The sequence below is a fragment of the Argopecten irradians genome, chromosome 2 (assembly GCF_041381155.1).
Source record: "Argopecten irradians isolate NY chromosome 2, Ai_NY, whole genome shotgun sequence".
NCBI lineage: Eukaryota > Metazoa > Mollusca > Bivalvia > Pectinida > Pectinidae > Argopecten > Argopecten irradians.
In genome coordinates this window covers 8,192,721-8,215,832 of record NC_091135.1, presented here as the reverse complement: position 1 = coordinate 8,215,832, position 23,112 = coordinate 8,192,721, and the positions used below count along the sequence as shown (strand labels likewise).

The following is a 23,112-nucleotide window of genomic DNA, read 5'->3' as shown; positions in this document are numbered from 1 at the left end:
GGTTAAGGATAATATTGAGACATTAATTACATAAACAGGTGGCAGCGATCTATGGTCCATGCTTTACCATCTAGAGTATGTACATTCTCACTCACACAGAACCGAAGCTCTCTATCATTCTGTTATGGATACATTGTCACCATGCACCAAATAATAGCACCTACCTCATAGGGAAGATAATAAGCCTGGTCACGAACCAGACGACACCGAAGATAGCAAACAGAACATCACATAGACGCTGGTACTTTAGGTACTTAGCCATTTTAGCTGCCTGTAAGAATATAAGAATTCAGGGTTGATCTTCTGTAAGGTAAAGACTCTTTGAAAAATAAGTAAATTTACAAAGAACCGTTTTCAGTAGTTTTGGGATAATTTGAATGCTATGAAATTATTTGTGCTTTGAGGTAGACTTTCATGAGTCTAAAAGAAACGTATCAAAATGGATCAAAAAAGACACTGAAAAGCAGAGTATGTATTCCACAAAATGTTTGAATATCAAGCTCATGAGATATCTTAAAATCACATTTTCATTTTGTACATGGATAAAGTCCATAGGGACGCTTATAAGCATGTATTGCATTGAAGTGCCTTGTAAGAGTTTAATGAAAATCTTTTACAAAAAAAATAGAAAACAAAGATAAAATACTAAGAGAAATATGATGCAATGTTTTACAAGAAAACTCTATATCAGAAATTCAAAATTCAAGAAAGTCCATTGATTGGCTGTTACTATAAGGTACCTCCATCCAGAAATCTACTGCATCATGAATGACTAACACCAACGTGCCAACTCTCACAAAGTTTCCCGACCAGGAGAAACACAGAAGCAGCATGGTGGCTACATGGTGGGTAAACATCTCCCAGAAGTCCTGTAAGTAAACATTAAACATACAATATGGTAAACATTACTGGGAATTTTGTAATCGAATATACTACACTAATTGACACTATAGAAGACAGATCAATAATATTTTTAGTACAGAGCCCAATAGTTACTCATTATTTCACATTACTAAATTTTTCAACTATTGAACATAATATTAAGTCTCACAGGAAAAATATCTCGGAGTAAAATAAGAAATGTCTACTGAAAATAAATCCCCTCCCCCTCCTTACATCAAAGTGGGATGACATGGGACAAGACAGGACAAGTCCAACATTGGTACATAGACTATGTCCATTAATTTCATGTTAGGGCAAACAAAATGAAAACCGTCTCCATGGTCAATCTAACAATCACAATGTTATTTCAATTTATCTAATTAAACTAATTATCTTTATGTATATTTCAGTACTAAGCAGCAACGAGCCTTCAATATGTAAATTTTGTATATATGTATGTTTGGAGAAGGCTTATTCATAATTAGTTGTAAGAACTTGTGCCAAATCCTCTTTGTCAAATACCCAAAAATGGCAAATAAAATATGTTAAAATCAATCTAACTTATTCACATTGTGATAAATTTAAAGGTTTGACAAATTCAATATAAAGTATTGTTGAATGAGTGATAGATGTATTCCTTTTTTCTACTATAAAGGAAATACATAAGGAGGTACTTACTTTTCGTTTGACGTCTATAAACTGTGAAAACATCAATGAGGAATAAAAGCCTATCTCTATCATGTAATACCAGAATATAGATCGAGGGATGTGCTGAAACAAAACAAAATTTTTTTTTAATACAGATCTACTTCATATTTATTGAATTTGACACTGATACAATATAAATAAAAATACAGATCTACTTCATATTTATTGAATTTGACACTGATACAATATAAATAATTTGTTGAACAATCGTAGTCCATTCATAAGATATGTGGTGACAGAGTAACAGTAACTACCAGATTCACTATAATTAGCTTTCTCATCCTTGTTTATACTCCCTCTTACTTTCTCTATAGGCGAGGTTATTTTGATTTTAAAGGGACAATTCACTCAGGCTAATTCTTTTACATAACCAAGAAGCAAATTATGGCATAAATGTATTGTTCTACATTTCTTATGAAATATATAACATAAGATATTGACAAATTCCACGTCATTGTTTAGTATTTTAATTGATACCGTTGAAATTACAAATCGTTGATCAATACGATTAAGCAGGTACAATATGTACACTGTACCCATATCCGAGCCAAAGTCACGCATGTTAAACAAATGAACTATATAACCACTGTGGAGGTGATATAATGATTTTTTAGGCAAGACAATTCACCTAATAAGGTAAACGCACTTCTGTCAGAGCAATTTGAGCTGTTCTAGACAAAAGTAGCATTACTCTACAAGCAAGGGACTGGGTTCGGCATACAAGATATTCGACCACAATGTGTAATGGCTGACAGCGAGTGAGTTTGAACATTTCACATGCATTTCACCACCATGGGATTTTCTGAAATATCACAGTAAAACCGACTGATCTAATTTCCATTAGAACTGGGGTTTTTCCGATATATATACAAATTTTAATGTTCTCGTAGAATGAATTGTCCCTTTAAGCACTTTAGGGAACCTAGTGCACATTATGAGAAATCATTCTCTTTCTATAAAATATTGCTTATCTCTAATAGCAAACTCTAGTTTGGTGATCTTTGTAAAAATGATCTTGGTTCCAAAATTTGATTGTTTTTTGCTGGGTTATGGATGTTTATGTGTCACAGAAAAGTGTTGTGAAAAATATCACCAGAAATTCATATTTTCTGGTCACAATAATTCAAGGATATTTTCACTGACTATATACGGTAATAGCTATTGACAGATTGCATGCAGTCAGCTTTATAAAGTCACATCCAAGTCTACGCTTGCATATATACATACCCATTCAATATTGGAAGAATTTTGAAAGCACAAACAATGCCTTAATGCAAAGTGTTTTAAAGATCTTAAATTTTCGTTATCTACATAAGCACCCCCTAATTTCAAGGTAACACTGGAACTTATTACAGCGAATGTGGTAATGTAATGGCTGTTCCTAAAATATCATTCAAAACAGAATCACATTTCAAAACGTCAATGGGCTATGATCACAGCAAAGTAATATATTGATGGAAAAATAGATTTGGTTTTGTGACCATTATTTTATAAGATTACATGTTATAAACATATAATCATGAAATGGCATGTCTGTTGGCGATTGTTAGCTATACTTACATGGTGAGGGTACCCAATCCAGCAGTTTGATGAATCTGCAAACCATGGTTTCTGAAACACACAACAGATCATAGTTATTGGCATTCATACATTAATATCAGTCTTTGTCATGAATTGGTATGTTTGATACTAAAATTGACTCAGCCAAAGAATAGTTCCATGTACTGCATAGCACTTTAAATTCGCAGGGCCAAGATTTTGCACTTTTCTAAAAGGGGCATATTTTCGGAGGTTAAATTTCGGGGTTCAACAATAAAATTTCTACAACTCTTGATGAACTTGTATGTTTAATATCAAACTTGACTGAGACAAAGAATACTTTATGTACCGTATTCGCAGTAATTAGTGCCCAGGGCGCTAAACTGTAACAAAGGGAGAGTGACACTTATCAATGAACCAAAATGTAAGTTGTAAACAAACAAAATCATGTTTAAAATTTTTCTGTACTCATGGTAAATCAATCTTTTACAGTAAAACTATATACTTTTGTTAAATTCATGGGATGGGGACTTCTTAAATTTATGGGATTGGGGGCACTTATACAACTTCAACTCTACTCCAGAAAAGGGGAGGGGTGCTAATTACGGCGAATATAGTATATCTTAGTGTTGTTTACAGTGTATACTTACATCCCAAAGGACTATCACCCCATATATAAACACAGAAAAGTAGAAGGCAAATCTCCATCTGTAAACAATAGAAAAATCTAATGTCAACACATCCATATCAAAGAAATACAAAAATTTGAGCAAGTAAAACAAAAGAACATTGTCTTACCTAGTTCAATTTAATCTATATCATCAACAATTATCAAACATTCAGCATCTTGTGATTAATATACAGTAAAACATGTTTTATAACAAATACACATATAATGAATTCATGGTTATAACGAAGTCATTTTCATTTCCAGTCACTGTTTCTATGATATATGTATAATATGTGTATAAAGAACTATATTTAAAACAAAGTGATTTTTGTTGTCTCAGAGGTTGGTTATAACTGTTTTACTGTACATCTTTAATTTCAACATTTCAATGAGACTAAATCATGTACCAGGTGATACCTGATTTCGTTTGTGCGGGACTATCGTTTCTAAAGGTGATGATTTCGTTTGTGCGGGACTATCGTTTCTATAGGTGATGATTCAGCAGGAAGATTGCAAAGAGATATAATTTTAAAAGTTCCATCACCACTGGAGATACTAGTACCGCACAAACGTTACCGGGTATCATGTACTACACGAAATAGTCCAACTGTTGAGGAAAGCAAGCAGAAATGCACCATTAATTATCAAATGGGATAGACAATTATAGACATTAATTTTCTGTTTGTGAGATAAATCCCTTGTTTACCCATTACCTGTGGCATTGTGATAAAGCTATAGAGCTTTATAACACTGGTACTGAGTAAATATAACGTTAATACTATCCAACAAAGAAGAAAAGCTACATTTTTGACGTAGTCAGTGAAGGATAATAAATAAACAGAAACCAAGCATTTATACCAATAACTCACTGAAGAACAAATATTTACTTAGAGTAAATTGATTTAACAAAACACATATAACTATAAACAACCCAGATGATTATTGATCACCATATCTGCTTTGTAAACAGGTTGTTTATGATCAGTCATGTCATCCCTCTTTGTTTATGACAATAAAGCTCCAGATGATTCACTGTTTCTACAATAGGACACATGCTCACAAAGTCAGGACCATCATCCCTCTATCTCCCTATTTGCATATTACAGAGTTAGCTCCCTTGCAGGTAGGTTTCGATTGTAATGTAATTATTTTGTGAGCACAATTCACACCTCAAGTGAGAATCCTGCATTCTGACTATCATCCCTCTGTCTCCCTTACATCTACCTGTCACCAGGAGACAGTCCTGACTATCACCCCTCTGTCTCCCTATATATCTACCTATCACCAGGAGACAGTACTGACTATCATCCCTCTGTTTCCCTTACATCTACCTATCACCAGGAGACAGTCCTGACTATCACCCCTCTGTCTCCCTATATATCTACCTATCACCAGGAGACAGTACTGACTATCATCCCTCTGTTTCCCTTACATCTACCTATCACCAGGAGACAGTCCTGACTATCACCCCTCTATCTCCCTATACATCTACCTGTCACCAGGAGACAGTCCTGACTATCATCCCTCTGTCTCCCTATACATCTACCTATCACCAGGAGACAGTCCTGACCATCATCCCTCTGTCTCCCTATACATCTACCTGTCACCAGGAGACAGTCCTGACTATCATCCCTCTGTCTCCCTATACATCTACCTGTCACCAGGAGACAGTCCTGACCATCATCCCTCTATCTCCCTATACATCTACCTGTCACCAGGAGACAGTACTGACTATCATCCCTCTGTCTCCCTTACATCTACCTATCACCAGGAGACAGTACTGACTATCATCCCTCTGTCTCCCTTACATCTACCTATCACCAGGAGACTATCATCCCTCTGTTTCCCTTACATCTACTAATCACCAGGAGACAGTCCTGACTATCATCCCTCTATCTCCCTATACATCTAGCTGTCACCAGGAGACAGTACTGACTATCATCCCTCTGTCTCCCTTACATCCACCTATCACCAGGAGACAGTACTGACTATCATCCCTCTGTTTCCCTTACATCTACCTATCACCAGGAGACAGTCCTGACTATCACCCCTCTATCTCCCTATACATTTACCAATCACCAGGAGACAGTCCTGACTATCATCCCTCTGTCTCCCTTACATCTACCAATCACCAGGAGACTATCATCCCTCTGTTTCCCTTACATCTACCAATCACCAGGAGACAGTACTGACTATCACCCCTCTATCTCCCTATACATCTACTAATCACCAGGAGACAGTACTGACTATCATCCCTCTGTTTCCCTTACATCTACCAATCACCAGGAGACAGTCCTGACTATCAACCCTCTATCTCCCTATACATCTACCAATCACCAGGAGACAGTCCTGACTATCAACCCTCTATCTCCCTATACATCTACCAATCACCAGGAGACAGTCCTGACTATCAACCCTCTATCTCCCTATACATCTACCAATCACCAGGAGACAGTCCTGACTATCATCCCTCTGTCTCCCTTACATCTACCTATCACCGGAGACAGTCCTGACTATCAACCCTCTGTTTCCCTTACATCTACCTGTCACCAGGAGACAGTCCTGACTATCATCCCTCTGTCACTCTATACATCTACCTATCACCAGGAGACAGTCCTGACTATCATCCCTCTGTCTCCCTATACATCTACCTATCACCAGGAGACAGTCCTGACTATCATCCCTCTGTCTCCCTATACATCTACCTATCACCAGGAGACAGTCCTGACTATCATCCCTCTGTCTCTCTATACATCTACCTATCACCAGGACACAGTCCTGACTATCATCCCTCTGTCTCTCTATACATCTACCTGTCACCAGGAGACAGTCCTGACCATCATCCCTCTGTCTCTCTATACATCTACCTGTCACCAGGAGACAGTCCTGACCATCATCCCTCTGTCTCTCTATACATCTACCTATCACCAGGACACAGTCCTGACTATCATCCATATGCATTATTACACAGAAAACATTTATTATTTTCCCAATGCGAATTCTAGATTTGATCAGCACAAGGCCAACAAGCAATAAAACTTTGCAGCATTGTGTATGGTGAGCGAGCCCTATAAATCTTCTTGAGCTGAAAGCTTTTTGCTATAATCAATGGTTGATGTGATAGTTTTCCCTAGACAATTCAACAAGCTACGTTTTAAGGCAATTATAGATGAGTCATAAATGTCCAAGATAAATCCCTTCCTCTTTATTAGTAGTATAGCTTACAAAACGATGGGAGTAATAAAAATACATCCTCAATGCTAAACCCACTTGTAGCATTTATCTCTAAGAAATATTAAATCTGACCTAGAAATATGTGTAAGACAAAATGCCATGGCCATGGATTGGAACAGTCTGTCTTTCTTTCCACATTACAATAGACAATCAAACAGATCCTATGCCTTTTCTCTATAGACGTCATATATTCATCCTCAACTTTCACCACATCCTATACCCTATATGTACAGTCATAATAGATCAACAGGATCCACTATTTCATTCTTTTAATACAACTGCATTCTTGCTTTTTCTAGTTTTGATCTATTTCTATTTTTAGTAATATTCAAATCAAACAAGTCCAATCAATTGAAAGTATTTAATCTTCAAATGGCATCCAATAACTTCTATGAGTACAGATAATATTGTTGAATTTCTACATAAGTGAAGTAGACAATTCCTGATATAGGCAGTGATAAGGAATACTGATACACACACAGTCTAATAAAGGTTTCAGACTTCTAACTAATAACTCCAGCTGCAATAACACATGTCTGACATCTAACAAATTTAGATTTGTCACATCATTTCAGTGATAGAAATAGCTGATTGGTTGGGTTAATCGTCCAATGGAGAGCCAAAGATTTCTTTGGCAGGTTCTCTATTCAGTAGCTATTGCTACTTAACTTTCACATCATACATGAGGAAAATGCCCATTTACATCTAGAGCTACCAAGGGAAAGATATATATAGTTTTACTTAACCACAACAGTAAAGACCAATCTGGCTAGAATCTGGACAGCTAACAGTTTTTGCTTGGCCAAAACTGCCCTATGTACTGAGCCATGAAAGGATTTGTCCAAAGCTAGGTAATTTATGGATTAAAGAAGGGGAGGTAATTTTATATTACACAAGATAGGACAAAGGATACATTAGGTTTGTCACAAGATATAGGACAAAGGATACATTAGGTTTGTCACAAAGATAGGACTGAGGATACATTAGGTTTGTCACAAGATAGTACAGAGGATACATTAGGTTTGTCACAAAGATAGGACTGAGGATACATTAGGTTTGTCACAAGATAGGACAGAGGATACATTAGGTTTGTCACAAAGATAGGACAGAGGATACATTAGGTTTGTCACAAAGATAGGACAGAGGATACATTAGGTTTGTCACAAAGATAGGACAGGGGATACATCAGGGTTGTCACAAGATAGGACAGAGGATACATTAGGTTTGTCACAAAGATAGGACAGAGGATACATTAGGTTTGTCACAAAGATAGGACAAAGGATACATTAGGTTTGTCACAAAGATAAAACAAAGATAGGACAGAGGATACATTAGGTTTGTCACAAAGATAGGATAGAGGATACATTAGTTTGTCACAAAGATAGGACAAAATAGGACTGAGGATACATTAGGTTTGTCACAAGATAGGACAGAAGATCCATCAGGTTTGTCACAAGATAGGACAGAGGATACATTAGGTTTGTCACAAAGATAGGACAGGGATACATTAGGTTTGTCACAAGATAGGACAGAAGATCCATCAGGTTTGTCACAAGATAGGACAGAGGATACATTAGGTTTGTCACAAAGATAGGACAGGGGATACATTAGGTTTGTCACAAAGATAGGACAGAAGATCCATCAGGGTTGTCACAAGATAGGACAGAGGATACATTAGGTTTGTCACAAAGATAGGACAGGGGATACATCAGGTTTGTCTCAAAGATAGGACAGAGGATACATTAGGGTTGTCACAAGATAGGACAGGGGATACATTAGGTTTGTCACAAAGATAGGACAGGGGATACATTAGGTTTGTCACAAAGATAGGACAGAAGATCCATCAGGGTTGTCACAAGATAGGACAGAGGATACATTAGGTTTGTCACAAAGATAGGACAGGGGATACATCAGGTTTGTCACAAAGATAGGACAGAGGATACATTAGGTTTGTCACAAGATAGGACAGAGGATACATTAGGTTTGTCACAAAGATAGGACAGGGGATACATCAGGTTTGTCACAAGATAGGACAGAAGATCCATCAGGGTTGTCACAAGATAGGACAGGGGATACATTAGGTTTGTCACAAAGATAGGACAGGGGATACATTAGGTTTGTCACAAAGATAGGAGAAAGGATACATTAGGTTTGTCACAAAGATAGGACAAAGGATACATAAGGTTTGTCACAAGATAGGACAGAGGGTACATTAGGGTTGTCACAAGATAGGACAGAGGATACATTAGGGTTGTCACAAGATAGGACAGAGGATACATTAGGTTTGTCACAAAGATAGGACAGAGGATACATTAGGTTTGTCACAAAGATAAAACAAAGATAGGACAGAGAATACATTAGGTTTGTCACAAAGATAGGACAGAGGATACATTAGTTTGTCACAAAGATAGGACAAAGATAGGACAGAGGACACATTAGGTTTGTCACAAAGATAGGACAGAGAGGTTTGTCACAAAGATAGGACAGAGGATACATCAGGTTTGTCACAAGATAGGACAGAAGATCCATCAGGTTTGTCACAAGATAGGACAGAGAATACATAAGTGTTGTCACAAAGATAGGAGAAAGGATACATTAGGTTTTTCACAAAGAGTATTATCCCTGTTCCGTCACCCGATTACAGTACAAATACATTATACCTGGCACCAAACCGCCATATTAACTACAATCAATATTTCCACTGTGCAAAGTTCTATATTTAAAGTATCTCATGTGTCTGACAAGGTGGTCTTGACTCAGCAAAATTAACAGGCCAGTTCATTATAGAAACTCGCTTTACCACAGAGTAGTGAAATGTTCTAATTACAGTGGCCCGGGCAGGATTCAAATCTGGGACCTCTAGACATTAGCCGGATGCTCTTCTGATTAATCATGAGCTGCATATAATTTATGCAGAACTGCATGGTCACTGATCATGATTGATCAGCTAAGTCCAATCCTGCTACATAATTATGAGAGGCTGAGATGCCTGCAAAATCTATAATAATTCTAGCATTGGACTGTCAAATACACAGAACAGTAATGGAGAAATGGAGACTTTATTTGGACAAGGAAAACTTCTCATTGTATAATCCTTTCATTTTTTTCCCCATTAGCTGTGCCCTAAATATTTCATTATTTACTAAAATCATGTAACTGAGCTTCTTCTCATCCAACATATATCCCTCTCCTTCTGTTCAGAAAAAGCTATGGCTATGCACTGCATGTGTAGAAATCTTTGTTTCTATGAGAATATTGATCACTGTCAAGTGTTTTTTAAGAAAACAGTCGAAAACATTACAAGTTCATTTTTCAATGAAATACATGAAGTAACACCTGCTCACTAACAGGGCAAATAACTTCCACAACAAAAAGACTTCAAAAGAACACAAAAAGTTTATGAAAGTGCCATTTTCAACACTTCTTTAAAATTGGATGAATTCTCAAAAGGCCCTTTGGGTAATGGCAGAACTGAATTTGGAGCTCAACAACAGATTGATGAAAACTCAGCCACCTGATGTACATACAGGTTGTTATTAATGACTGCAATAAATGTAATTTACGGAGAACAATCTATAAATCCTTACGCTGCTTCTGTGAAACGCTTCATAAGGCTAGGACGATCTTGATTCCTTCTCATCCGAAACCATCTTTCCACTTTTCTTGTAGATAAATCTGTCTGTTTTGATAAACTCTGAAAATAAAAGATATAATTGGAACAATAAGATTGCACCCAACATAGTAAAATTAAAATATTAACTGAAGATTGTCAATAAGTCCTCATATTATCGTTAATATATACCACTTATAAAGAATCATATTTCTATATTTCGGGAAAAATCTCAAGTGCTTCAATGGCATAATAATACAAGGACGTAGTCATTCAGATCCCCCGCCAATGGAGATATCAAAGCTGAAGTAAGTTTGATTGTGGAGACTTATGTGTATGAAAAAATAACCCAGGAAAAAGGAAGTTGAGCTAAAGAAAGATGGAGTATAATTCAAGTAGAGCGGGGCTGCAATTGTTGAAACAGGTATACAGCCTTGACATTTATATTAGACTATATACACAAAGATGGGTGGAGTTTTGCAAAGTAACATTTACCATTTACCATGATATTTTCAGCAATGTTTCCATGGTAACGGAAAAAGTGCAAAAAATGAAAACCTAAAAATAGCAAAAGGTACTACTAGGCTATAAAATGAATGTGTCTATGAAGTTTCATGGAAATATCTCTGCTGGTTTTAGAGTTATAATGCTCCAGAAACGAACCTGCTACAAAAATATGATATTTTCAGCGATGTTTCTATGGTTACAGAAAAAAGCACAAAAAGTTGTGAAATCCTAAAAAAAGCAAAAGGCACTACTAGACCATAAGAAAAATGTGTCTATGAAGTTTCATGGAAATATCTCTGCTGGTTTTAGAGTTGTGCTCCGGAAACAATTCTTATACAAAAATCTGCCATTTTCAGCAATGTTTCCATGGTTACAGAAAAAAGTACAAAAAGTGAAAACCTTAAGATAGCAAAAGGCACTACTAGACCATAAGACCAATGTGTCTATGAATTTTTGTGGAAATATCTCTTCTGGTTTTAGAGTTATGCTCCGGAAACGAACCTGGTACAAAAATATGATATTTTCAGCAATGTTTCCGTGGTTACGGAAAAACTGCAAAAAATGAAAACCTAAAAATAGCAAAAGGCACTACTAGACCATAAGACCAATGTGTGTATGAAGTTTCGTGAAAATATCTCTCTGCTGGTTTTAGAGTTGTGCTCCGGAAATGATTCTTACACAAAAATCTGCCATTTTCAGCAATGTTTCCATGGTTACAGAAAAAAGTACAAAAAGTGAAAACCTTAAAATAGCAAAAGGCACTACTAGGCCATAAGACCAATGTGTCTATGAAGTTTCGTGGAAATATCTCTTCTGGTTTTAGAGTTATGCTCCAGAAACGAACCTGCTACAAAAATATGATATTTTCAGCGATGTTTCTATGGTTACAGAAAAAAGCACAAAAAGTTGTGAAATCTATAAAAAAGCAAAAGGCACAACTAGACTATAAGAACAATGTGTCTATGAAGTTTCATGGAAATATCTCCATGTTTTAGAGTTGTGCTCCGGAAACAATTCTATACAAAAATCTGCCATTTTCAGCAATGTTTCCATGGTTACAGAAAAAAGTACAAAAAGTGAAAACCTTAAGATAGCAAAAGGCACTACTAGACCATAAGACCAATGTGTCTATGAATTTTTGTGGAAATATCTCTTCTGGTTTTAGAGTTATGCTCCGGAAACGAACCTGGTACAAAAATATGATATTTTCAGCAATGTTTCCTTGGTTACGGAAAAACTGCAAAAAATGAAAACCTTAAAATAGCAAAAGGCACTACTAGACCATAAGAACGATGTGACTATGAAGTTTCATAGAAATATCTCTGCTGGTTTTAGAGTTGTGCTCCGGAAATGATTCTTACACAAAAATCTGCCATTTTCAGCAATGTTTCCATGGTTACAGAAAAAAAGTACAAAAAGTGAAAACCTTAAAATAGCAAAAGGCACTACTAGGCCATAAGACCAATGTGTCTATGAAGTTTCGTGGAAATATCTCTTCTGGTTTTAGAGTTATGCTCCGGAAACAAACCTGGTACAAAAATATGATATTTTCAGCAATGTTTCCGTGGTTACGGAAAAAATGCAAAAAATGAAAACCTAAAAATAGCAAAAGGCACTACTAGACCATAAGACCAATGTGTGTATGAAGTTTTCGTGAAAATATCTCTACTGATTTTAGAGTTATGCTCCGGAAACCATTCGTACGGACGGACGGACAGATGGACGGACGGACGGACGGACAGATGGACCCCATTTGTATATCCCCCGCCAACTTCGTCGGGCGGGGGATAATAAAAATATAATGCAAGTTCTTCAAATGTAGTATACAAAACAAGAGGCCCATGGGCCTTAACGGTCACCTGAGTTAGAATATATAATGAAACAAAATAATAAAACAAATTAAAGACATAAAAACACTATATGCTCTATTGCTGGGCCTTGAAGTTGGTCAGTGATTTATAAATTTGACCTTTTTAGACTATGAAGAGTATTTGCTTCCATCAAACCTGTGAACTTAGAGGTATTTTTTGAAATTTTAATCAATTTGAAATCCCTGGTTTGGTATCGCGGGCCCCTCAGATCCCTCCCAGGGGGTCATCGAGGACGGATAGGAATGTGGTAAAAATGACGTAATAATCTTAGGCAAAATAAGTTCTACATCAAATCCGATGTCATGACTAATTTCCTTTTTTAAAAAACGAAATTTGGGCTAAATCAATGTTCATCCCCAAATGTTTGTACCCTATAGATAAACTAATAGTACAAGCAAGCCCCCCTTAACCCCAATAATGGGAAAAACAGGAGATCCCCAGGGTCATATAAATTTTTACAATTGTTAATAAACAAAAGAAAACTTTAAGACCTTTTCATTCTAAAAAGTTTCTAATTTGATTATACCCACTTCATTCCGAGAATTTGTGAAAAAGAATATATTTTGAAGTTTTAGCCTAGTTTGACCTTTTTTGGGGCCCTCGCCCCTCTTCCCCTCTGCCGCCCAGGGGGTCGGCCCTGGACCAAATCTTGAATATGAAATATAAAATGCTATCCGTCGAGGCTAATAGATCTAAAACCAAGTATGACTCGTTTCCAATGAAAATTGAGCAACGCAAAATGCTCTTTGAAATGTGTTTTCTCCTATAAAAACTATACGCGTAAGTAAACTAGACCCCCCCCTCCCCAGGTGGAAATATGAGACCCCATGGTCATATAATTCACAGATTTTTGTAAAGGACCCTTAAGACCTTCTATGTAATGGAAATAATATTGTATTTCAACCATTTCCAGAATTTCAGAAGAAGATTGGTTGAAGTTTATAGAGAGCCTATTTGACCCTTTTTTTGTTTTTAGTTTTGTTTTATTAGCCCCGCCCCTCCCAATCTGCCCCAAGGGGGTCGCGCCTGGAACCAATGTGGATATGATATTAAAATGCTATCTCAGGCTAATAATTCTAACCAAGTTTGACTCCGTTTCCAATGAAATTGAGAGCAAAAAATTGCTCATTAAATGTGGTTTTTCCCTATATAAACTATAGTAAACTTGACCCCCTCCCCAGGGGAAAAACATGAGACCCCAGGGTCATATAAAATTCAACAATTTTTGCGTAAAGGTACCATTAAGGAACCTTCTATTTATGAAAGTTATAGTATTGATTCTACCATTTCCAGAATTTCAGAAGAAGATTTTGGAAGTTTTAGCCATTTGACCCCTTTTGACCCCGCCCCTAAGGCCCCTGGGGGATCAGTCATAGAAAATTTTGTAATAGGGAAAACTGATAATTATCGGACAACATTGACTACATTTTATCGCAATTTACAAATGGACCTAAATAAAATAAAGTGACCTTTCTATCAATGAAGGAGTATTTGAATTCAAAAAGAAGAGGAAAAGAATCTTTCGAAAATTTACTCAATTTTACAATTGGCCCCTCCCAATGCCCCTGGTGGTGGGGACCATATAATTCACAATTTTGATATGCCTTAGAAGATTTAGAGCAAAATTCATATTGAAATTTGCTTCAACAGTTTTTGGAGGAGATTCGAAAATGTAAATTGATTACGGTACATACTACGGGACGATCTGGAAGCGACTGACGACGGACGACGACGGACAAATGCATTAATAATAAAGGTACAAAAAGACAAAAAAAAATATTTTATTAATATTTTTTTTTTTAGTTTTCAATTATTTTTTTTTTTTTATTTATTTGATTATTTTTTTTTATTTAATTTTCATGACATTTCAGACAACAAAAATATAATAACGGTATGTTGGTTGTTTTTTTAGACTAATCACAATTGTATTGATCGACTTCAGACAAGAAATGGTCTAATGTCTTTGTTTTGAATTCAATAAAAAAATTTTTGATTGTTAATTACATTAAAATAATAACCAAACCAGATATTGAGTTTTTTTGTTTATTACACAAACAAGGGAGGTAATCAGTATATTTTATTTTGAAATGTAATCATGATCAACTAATTATAATAATATGATGAAAACCTCTTCACAGCACAACACAGCATATCGTCTATAATTGGAAGGTGTATTTCACTTATAATTAATCCTTTGAAACATTCCCCCCTGACATTTTATAATGGACTGGTCTAGTCTTTGATTAAGAAGAGTCTAAATGAGTCTTCAAGGGTGAATAAGTTAAAATCTATCTATAAATCTAAATTTTGAGATCAAGACAACTATATATATCCTTAACAGAACTATTAAAAAATTTCAAGTAAAAAAAAAATCATCTTTAAGCATCGATTGTGGTATAAAATAATGTACAGTTTTTGGTTCTAGAGCGGTTGCTGTAAAAACAAAGTGTTTGCTGCCCCGGCCTTTTCATAAATGAAATTTTTTTTGTCAGATTTGGAAGGTGATTAATAGATAGTACCAAGTACCAGGTGCAGGGTTTTATGTAATTGATCCAGAGCACTTGTTCTATCTCACATTTAGTACAAAAAATATGAAATGTTTCACATATCAGCACTGGAAAGGAGTTAATGTTATTCCTGGCAACATTTCAGACATTAATTCCTGTCTTCAATTTCATCAAATTCCTCAGCATGAGAGTTTTCAAAACCAAGAAAAAAGTTTTTTACATCAATTTTTGAATTGCTTATGTAATTAATACTTAAGACTACATAAATGGAACTCAATCTCATGACCAAGATATAATTGGTAGAATATTTTTAGGCCCAGTGTAACCCTTCAAAGAACTTTATTTCCATTTAAAATATGTTTCCTGAATATTAAATATTATTAATTTTATACAGTCATTGTAGATTTACTTTTCATCGATATATATATGAAACAAAGAGTGCCTGAAGTGGACTATAAATACGAACCCAGTTCTCGAGTGATGCAATCCTATAAAAATTCATAATTAATTAAAATATATTTATCAAATCAACTCAAGATAGTAGCTTCATAATACAAAGTCATATTTTCAATTACATTTTGAAACCACTGATACATTTCTTTCATCAAGACTAAATTTTCTCTTACGATATATATATATATATATATACCCCGTACATGTATATATAATTTTTACTCATCCTAGAAGTTTATAATTTGCAAAGAAAACAATCAAAGAATAACATTTTTTTTCCTCCAGAAACTAGGGTTGTGTGCTCGTGGAAAGGTATTTTGTTGTAGATTAAAAGTGGAAGGTCAGAAAATATTGAAACGTTATCATACCAAACATAATTCCTGAAACAAAAGGCACAGCAACTCCAATCAAATGTGTCAGATTTTCAAGAGTTACTTCCCTTAGCTGGCATGTCAATAAATTTATATGACTAGTAAATATGTTACATTGCTCAGGTGACATTATACAATACATATTGTATACATGTACATTTTTGTATATAAAGGTGGGACATAACAGCTGGTGAATTTTAGTTTATAGCCTTAAGCAGAGGTAATTTTTAATTGATTTGAACATATATTATATGTATCTTCCAATGTTTTAATGTTATTCAAAAATTTATTCCCAAATATACTATTCATTATAATGCAATATTGTCTCTGTGACATAGTTCAAGAGGTAGTAATTCATACCAAATGTCAATCTGTAAAACTCCTATCTTAAGTCGTCATATCTGGTAGATAAATGATCACATTGACATCAATTTAAAACATTACTCCAGTGGAGTTGAGTGGATGGGCCCACACCCTCAAGTACTTTATATTTGCTCATCTATCTAACATAGAAATACCTGAACTGAGCAAGTCAATAGATAATGGATAATCTATCTGGATTCTGTTGTGAAGTATCATGAAACAAACTTAATGTCTTTTCCCTAGATTCTTCTCCTAAGGGGCTATAGGGACGTTTTTATGACAATCATCTCCACAGATTTTGGATGTAAGTGTTATAAATGATCAAAGTGCACTATAAATTTCAGCACACCAAATATTATACCTGCATGGTGTTGCAGGGGGATATGGTTTTTAATACATTTTTAAAGAATTTGCATGATGCTTTTTCATTTAGGTTACGCATTAAAACAATTAGCTAATCAAGAAGAAATGGCACTGGTATATACTGCTCCATGCCAAAACTGAATTTCAAGATATCTATGCAATATACCCCAATATAGACAAGATTCTTGAGACTTCTATGGTTCTTGGGCCATTTTCGATAACTAGAAATGAAATCTCCCCCACCTAAGATACAAACTGAAGTGATGAGCAGCTTAATCGTACTTGTCAGTCTCTCTGTGGCAAATGTATGTGTATATGAACAACCATTTATAAACTTAAATTTTATGATCCATTGTTGTATGTTTACCTGCATTCTCTCATTGTCAGGAAATTTGTGGCACCTGAAGGCTTTTTCCAGGACTGGGTTGGGTGGAGGTTTTCTTGGTTGTGTGTCTCTGATTCCAAAACATCTCCCAATAGGTGCGGCAACATATCTGAAAAAGAGAATTATTATGATAAGTATCTAGAAAAAAAACATTTGTTCTGTTTTTATAATTACATCTCCTTCAAATACTGAGTTTTTATTACAAGTCTTACTGATCAGACAAACATTCACCTCTTCGCAATGACATACTGAGACATTGAGATATTACAGAAATCAAAGAAAGTTAAAAACTTTTGTCATCTATAACAACAACCATCCAAAATTGTTACTAGAAATATATACTAATTAACACAAGTTTAAATACCAGGATATATTTTAGAGGTTTAACCGATAATTGTAACATCTATAGAGGGATACCAAGGATATTATGGAATAAAATAGACTGGAAAGTAGATTTGGTGAAGTTTGCTTTAATTTCTATTTTCAATGAGGTAGTTATTTCAGCATGCGCCAAGTTAAGATGAGAAAGCCAAAAGTATAAGAAGGAAAGCATCAACATACGGCACTTAATCTTGCAATTGCCTCAGCGGACCTCAAATTTAGTTCCAATCATACTGTATTTGACCCAATAAATACCCAAAATGTCCCTATAAAGCCCTTTTGAGGCCTCAATTTCAATTGCCCTGGCATAAGACCAAAACTATCATAACTGTATAGGTTTGCAATAATTTTGTCTTATTAAGCACCTTTTCATTTTTCAATTTTTTAAACGCCCTGGGCAATAATTGGGTCAAATACAGTATGTACAATTCCACCACCCCCAACCCCCCTCATGGGCCTCAAATTTAGTTCCAATCATATGTAAAATTTTAAGCAAATTATAAACAGTGATTTTCATAATAATGGATTCATAACAATGATTCGTAAGGTTTTTCAATTCCACACAGCATCCAGAAATATTGATATATTTTAGTATATGTTTCAGCATATACAAAAGAAGTAATGTAATATGCATTACAAAGAGGTAATGCAATGCATTGATGTCAGATGCAGACGAGAAGTTTTATGTAGCACAGTAGATGTAAGGGACATAGCCAAATGTTGGTGTATTAACATAGACAGTGAGAGGGTAAACAATTTAGGTCGGTATTACAATAACACTGTATCACTAGCAACAACAAATTTCATCACATTCCTAACATTCCAAGCCACTGTATAATTTCATTGTGCAAGTATACCAGCATAGAAATAGTTTATGTAACATTTGATAGGTAGACGCATGTCATAACTACTGTATTTATACAAATTACTTAGACTAGACATACATACACAGCTAATTTATAAAATATCTCTCCTGAAGTACTATTGTAATGAAATGTTACATTCCAGCCTTTGAAAAAGAGGACTTTTCGGGTATATTTTCAGGAAGGAAAGCATTAGATTTATTTTTACATATTTTTTATTCTGAAAATCATCTTGATATACAGATACACTGCTCACTGTCAATACTTGCAAGAGGCCAGAGGCTGTATCGCAGTCTAAACTCTAAGTATTAAATTTATCCCTATTGGGCTAAAAATTGGCTTGATGATCGATTATTGACTCATACCACATGTTCAAACTAAGGGGAGATAATTTAGTATTAGAATTTAGTTGAGAAATTCTTATCATTTATAGTATTATAACTAATAGTCTGATGACAGGTCTAGACTCACTGTCTATATATAGCTACAACACATCCACAAACAAATCTTATCAGATTCCTTTCACCTACAGTATACCACTACTTGTTAAAGATGGCTTATATTTGATGCTTATTTCAGCTTTCACAAAATACAGTTATGATTTGCATTCTATAGATATATTTTTTGTTTCTTGATGAAAAACAGTTAATTATATTTCATTTCATGAAACAGAAATGGTTATGGCTTGCACAGAAATGAAATACAAGAGCTATTCATCAATATTCTCTATGTATTTCATCCAAGAATTTACGATAAAAGGAAATTATCAAGGATTTTTACGAAAACTCAGGTGATCTTGTAAATTGATATATAATTGTAATGTTTATATCATTAGAGTAGTAATCTCTTCAAAGACACAGGTGATGTACGACCACCAGACTCAGTAAAACTGAAGTCACTGTCCTATTATCTTATGATCTGACAGACTGACAGTGATTATATTGTTATTTTGTCTACAAATTGTCCAATGCTTGACCATGTAAATCGTTGGGACTCCGTATATATACAGCTATCTAATTATACAGCTAAAATAACATAAAACACATCCTGCTTGTTTATCGACCCAGTAGTACCAGTCACTTGGAAAAATTGAATTTATTTTTAAGAAATTTAAATAGACCTATTTATACGAAAATAACCTTAGCTGTACTAAATTCAGGACTGATAATGAAATCTTTCGTCACCCTTTGTCAATAATAAAAGATATTTATTATAAATATAGGGAGTGTATATATGTTAAGTAACTACAATTACCGTATTCGACCCAATAAGCGCCCAGGGCGTTTAAAAAATTTAAGAAAATGCAAATGTGCTAATTAATAAGACGAAATTATTGCAAATCAATACAGTTTTGTGTAGTTTTGGTCTTCATTTATGCCCGGGGAATTGAAATTGAGGCCTCAAAAAGGGGGAGGGGCGCTTATAGGGACATGGGCTCTTATTGGGTCAAATATGATACATGAAGAGATTTTTCAAACCTATTTATCTGCAGCTTAACATGGAAATTGTTAGAATTTGAGCCAACAAAGCCATCAATGTTCAAGTATACCATTTATATATACTAATGTGTATGATCATACAACATTGACCTCATAGCATATGATATTATTTAACCTAAAAGTCAAAAGGTTATATGATAAAAAAAAATCAGTCAAGAGACTGTTATCTGTACAATTATACACATCCAACCTCTGAACGGTCACTGATCCATCAACAACTCATCATCTATTGTTCTCTATCTCCTTAACTCATCCTAATTATCACTGAAACTTTACAATGGTCTGATGAACTTTGAGGTCCAACAATAGTTGTATAGTAACTCTTCAAGATAAAATATCTTCAAGATACTACAATCTGTAATAGTCATACTGTAATTATATTCTGTATTCAACTTCAAAGTCAAATCAATCTGTGGACCATGTAATTTAATGCAGAAAAAAATACATGGCACTACATATATTTTTTTTTGTTTTGTGAAACCTATGAAGTTTTTTTTAGATTTTTAAACTTTTTGAAGTACTTTGACAGACATACTTGAAAAGTATAATGTTAAAGTACAATAAATATTTGTACATTCTTATCGTCTGCTGACAGACAAGTGAGATTGTAAAGTTTAAGTTTAAATGTCTATAAGTGTTTGTTTTGAAGGCCAAACCATTTCCTGTTGCACATGACTGGATGTTTTTTTTATATGATATAGGTCTTTTTATTTGACTATCACCGACTTAATGTAGAAAAGACTTTGTAGTGCACACTCAGCATTATATTACCTCCATCAAAAAGTAATGCATTTTATAATAGGCAGAGTCATGTGGGCAATAAGTAATTCATTTTAAGCTGGAAGTATCAATTTCTGAATTTGATGACAGAGTCTTCATCTACAAAATTGAGAGACAACTCGGATCCTCCACCCTCTCCCACCCCCATCCCGACAATGTCATCATTTACCAAATTGAGAGACAATTCTGATCCACCCTCCCCCACCCCCACCCCCACCCGGGCAATGTCATCATTTACCAAATTGATACACAACTCGGATCCTCCATCCTCTCCCCCCCTCCCCCCCCCTCCCCCCCCCCCCCCCCCCCCCCCGACAATGTCATCATTTACCAAATTGAGAGACCACTCCAGGTACCCCTCCCCCAGACAAAGTCATTATTTGCCAAATTAATAGCCCCCCCACACCTCCCCCTCTTAATTAGTAGGTGATACACACATTACTGAACATGTACCCTTCTGTTCCTGGTATCATCCAAAAACAACATTGGTGTGATGCCTAAGAACACAACTACAACAGAACATGACCTTTTGTGACCTCTGATGATCAGCTCCCTTAGAAACGCAAACCATCTTCAGCAAGGATCAAATCACATATACTGGTCCATTTCTCTGGATTTTTTTAAACTAAACACTGTATTGTTTGCCAAAGTTGTTTTTTCTTGAGTTTGAATAATATTGGAGATGGGAATTTAGAATTAAATACCAGTACTCCATGGTAATTTTTTTTTTTAAATAACAGCTTAAGTTGAAGAAACTGTCTGTCTTTGTTTAAAAACCGTTATGCAGGCATGATGGGATGGGACAGGACAAGAAAGATCTAGAACAGACATTCAATGCAAGTGGAATATCAAGAATCCATTAAAATTACATAACATTATGAATATATCCCCAAATCATTTCGCAAAAGATTTCAAAAACCTTATACTCTTCTCAAAAAAAAACAAAGAAGGGGGTTGGATTTAGAAATGGATTTTTAAAAGTTTTCTTTTATTCATAAAAGGGCGATCTTGACGTTCAGGCAGATTTATAGAAATCTCCAGCGCTATTCTGGTATTTATGGGTGGGGCTGGTGAAGCGTGGTTCACATGAATGGTACCACATGAATGAACCGACTATATACACACAAGTTAGCTATAGCTAGTTCATATCCCGGTCAACTTAAGTTGTCACATGACTACTTCAGGTATAACGTCATTTACAGTAAATACATTTGATAATACACCGTTATATTGGTTATTTTGAACTCAATACTGGACGACTGTTTACAATGTATATTATAAAGTTACGATATCTAACTCTGTGTCCCTATATAGGTCATGGTCAATACTAACGGACATTTTACCAACATGTATACTGTACTTAACATATATAAAACTTTACCAATAATGTATTGTTACAAAAAAGTAATAATCTATCACAGATGTACGTAATCCAGATCAATAATTATTCACTTAGAGCAGTATGTTCACTTAGAGGTATCTTAATTGTCTGTATAATTGATAATTAAGATATTATATTTGTATAAATGTAATAGGAAATTATTATCTGATGCATCAAATATCCACTGCCCACTAAAATATTACACACTCCTGATCACTGCAATCATATCTAGACATGATTCAGATCTACCTGTACTATATCTAGTTCATCACTTAAGAATTTATATACTTGTAACAGGAGATGAAAAAAATTGTAAAGGCAAGACTGAATCATGTTCAAACCTATGACCTCCAAACACTATCTCCAGAACCTGTACCACTGAATTACCAGCTGGTCACCGCTGATTGACCCAGTCTAATTTTATTATATTATATATGTATAATTCTTCACAGAATATTGAAGCTACTGATGAATCTGTATTCCATGACCAGTTTTAGCCGGTCTTTAGTTGGCTCCGAAGATTAGCAATAGAAAACCCATGAAATGAATCACAATACATCAGTACGGAAGAAGTCGCATAACTGTCGAGCCAAACACTACTGAAATAGCCGTAAAATCAGTATCAATCAGGAAAAAACTGGGGCTTCATTGTGGCCAACAAACATTAATACTATCATGTGGTCTGGGCAACATTTCTTCATGGATGAGGAACATGAGCATCAAATGAAGTTCATTGATCAATAAA

At 35.1% G+C, this 23,112-nt stretch overlaps 1 protein-coding gene across 5 annotated transcripts in view; it reads right to left on the bottom strand.

The window, feature by feature from the left end:
• LOC138314338 (ceramide synthase 5-like) overlaps positions 1-23,112 on the bottom strand; it is a 73,005-nt gene that overhangs the window by 26,922 nt on the left and 22,971 nt on the right. For all 5 annotated transcript variants that reach the window (XM_069254631.1, XM_069254633.1, XM_069254632.1 and 2 more), the window contains exons 2-8: positions 17,446-17,572; positions 10,621-10,727; positions 3,780-3,837; positions 3,151-3,201; positions 1,561-1,653; positions 741-869; positions 165-271 (exon numbers count right to left, since the gene is read on the bottom strand). In XM_069254631.1, the coding sequence (XP_069110732.1) occupies positions 165-271; positions 741-869; positions 1,561-1,653; positions 3,151-3,201; positions 3,780-3,837; positions 10,621-10,727; positions 17,446-17,572 (672 nt within the window). The remainder of the gene's footprint in view (positions 1-164; positions 272-740; positions 870-1,560; positions 1,654-3,150; positions 3,202-3,779; positions 3,838-10,620; positions 10,728-17,445; positions 17,573-23,112) is intronic.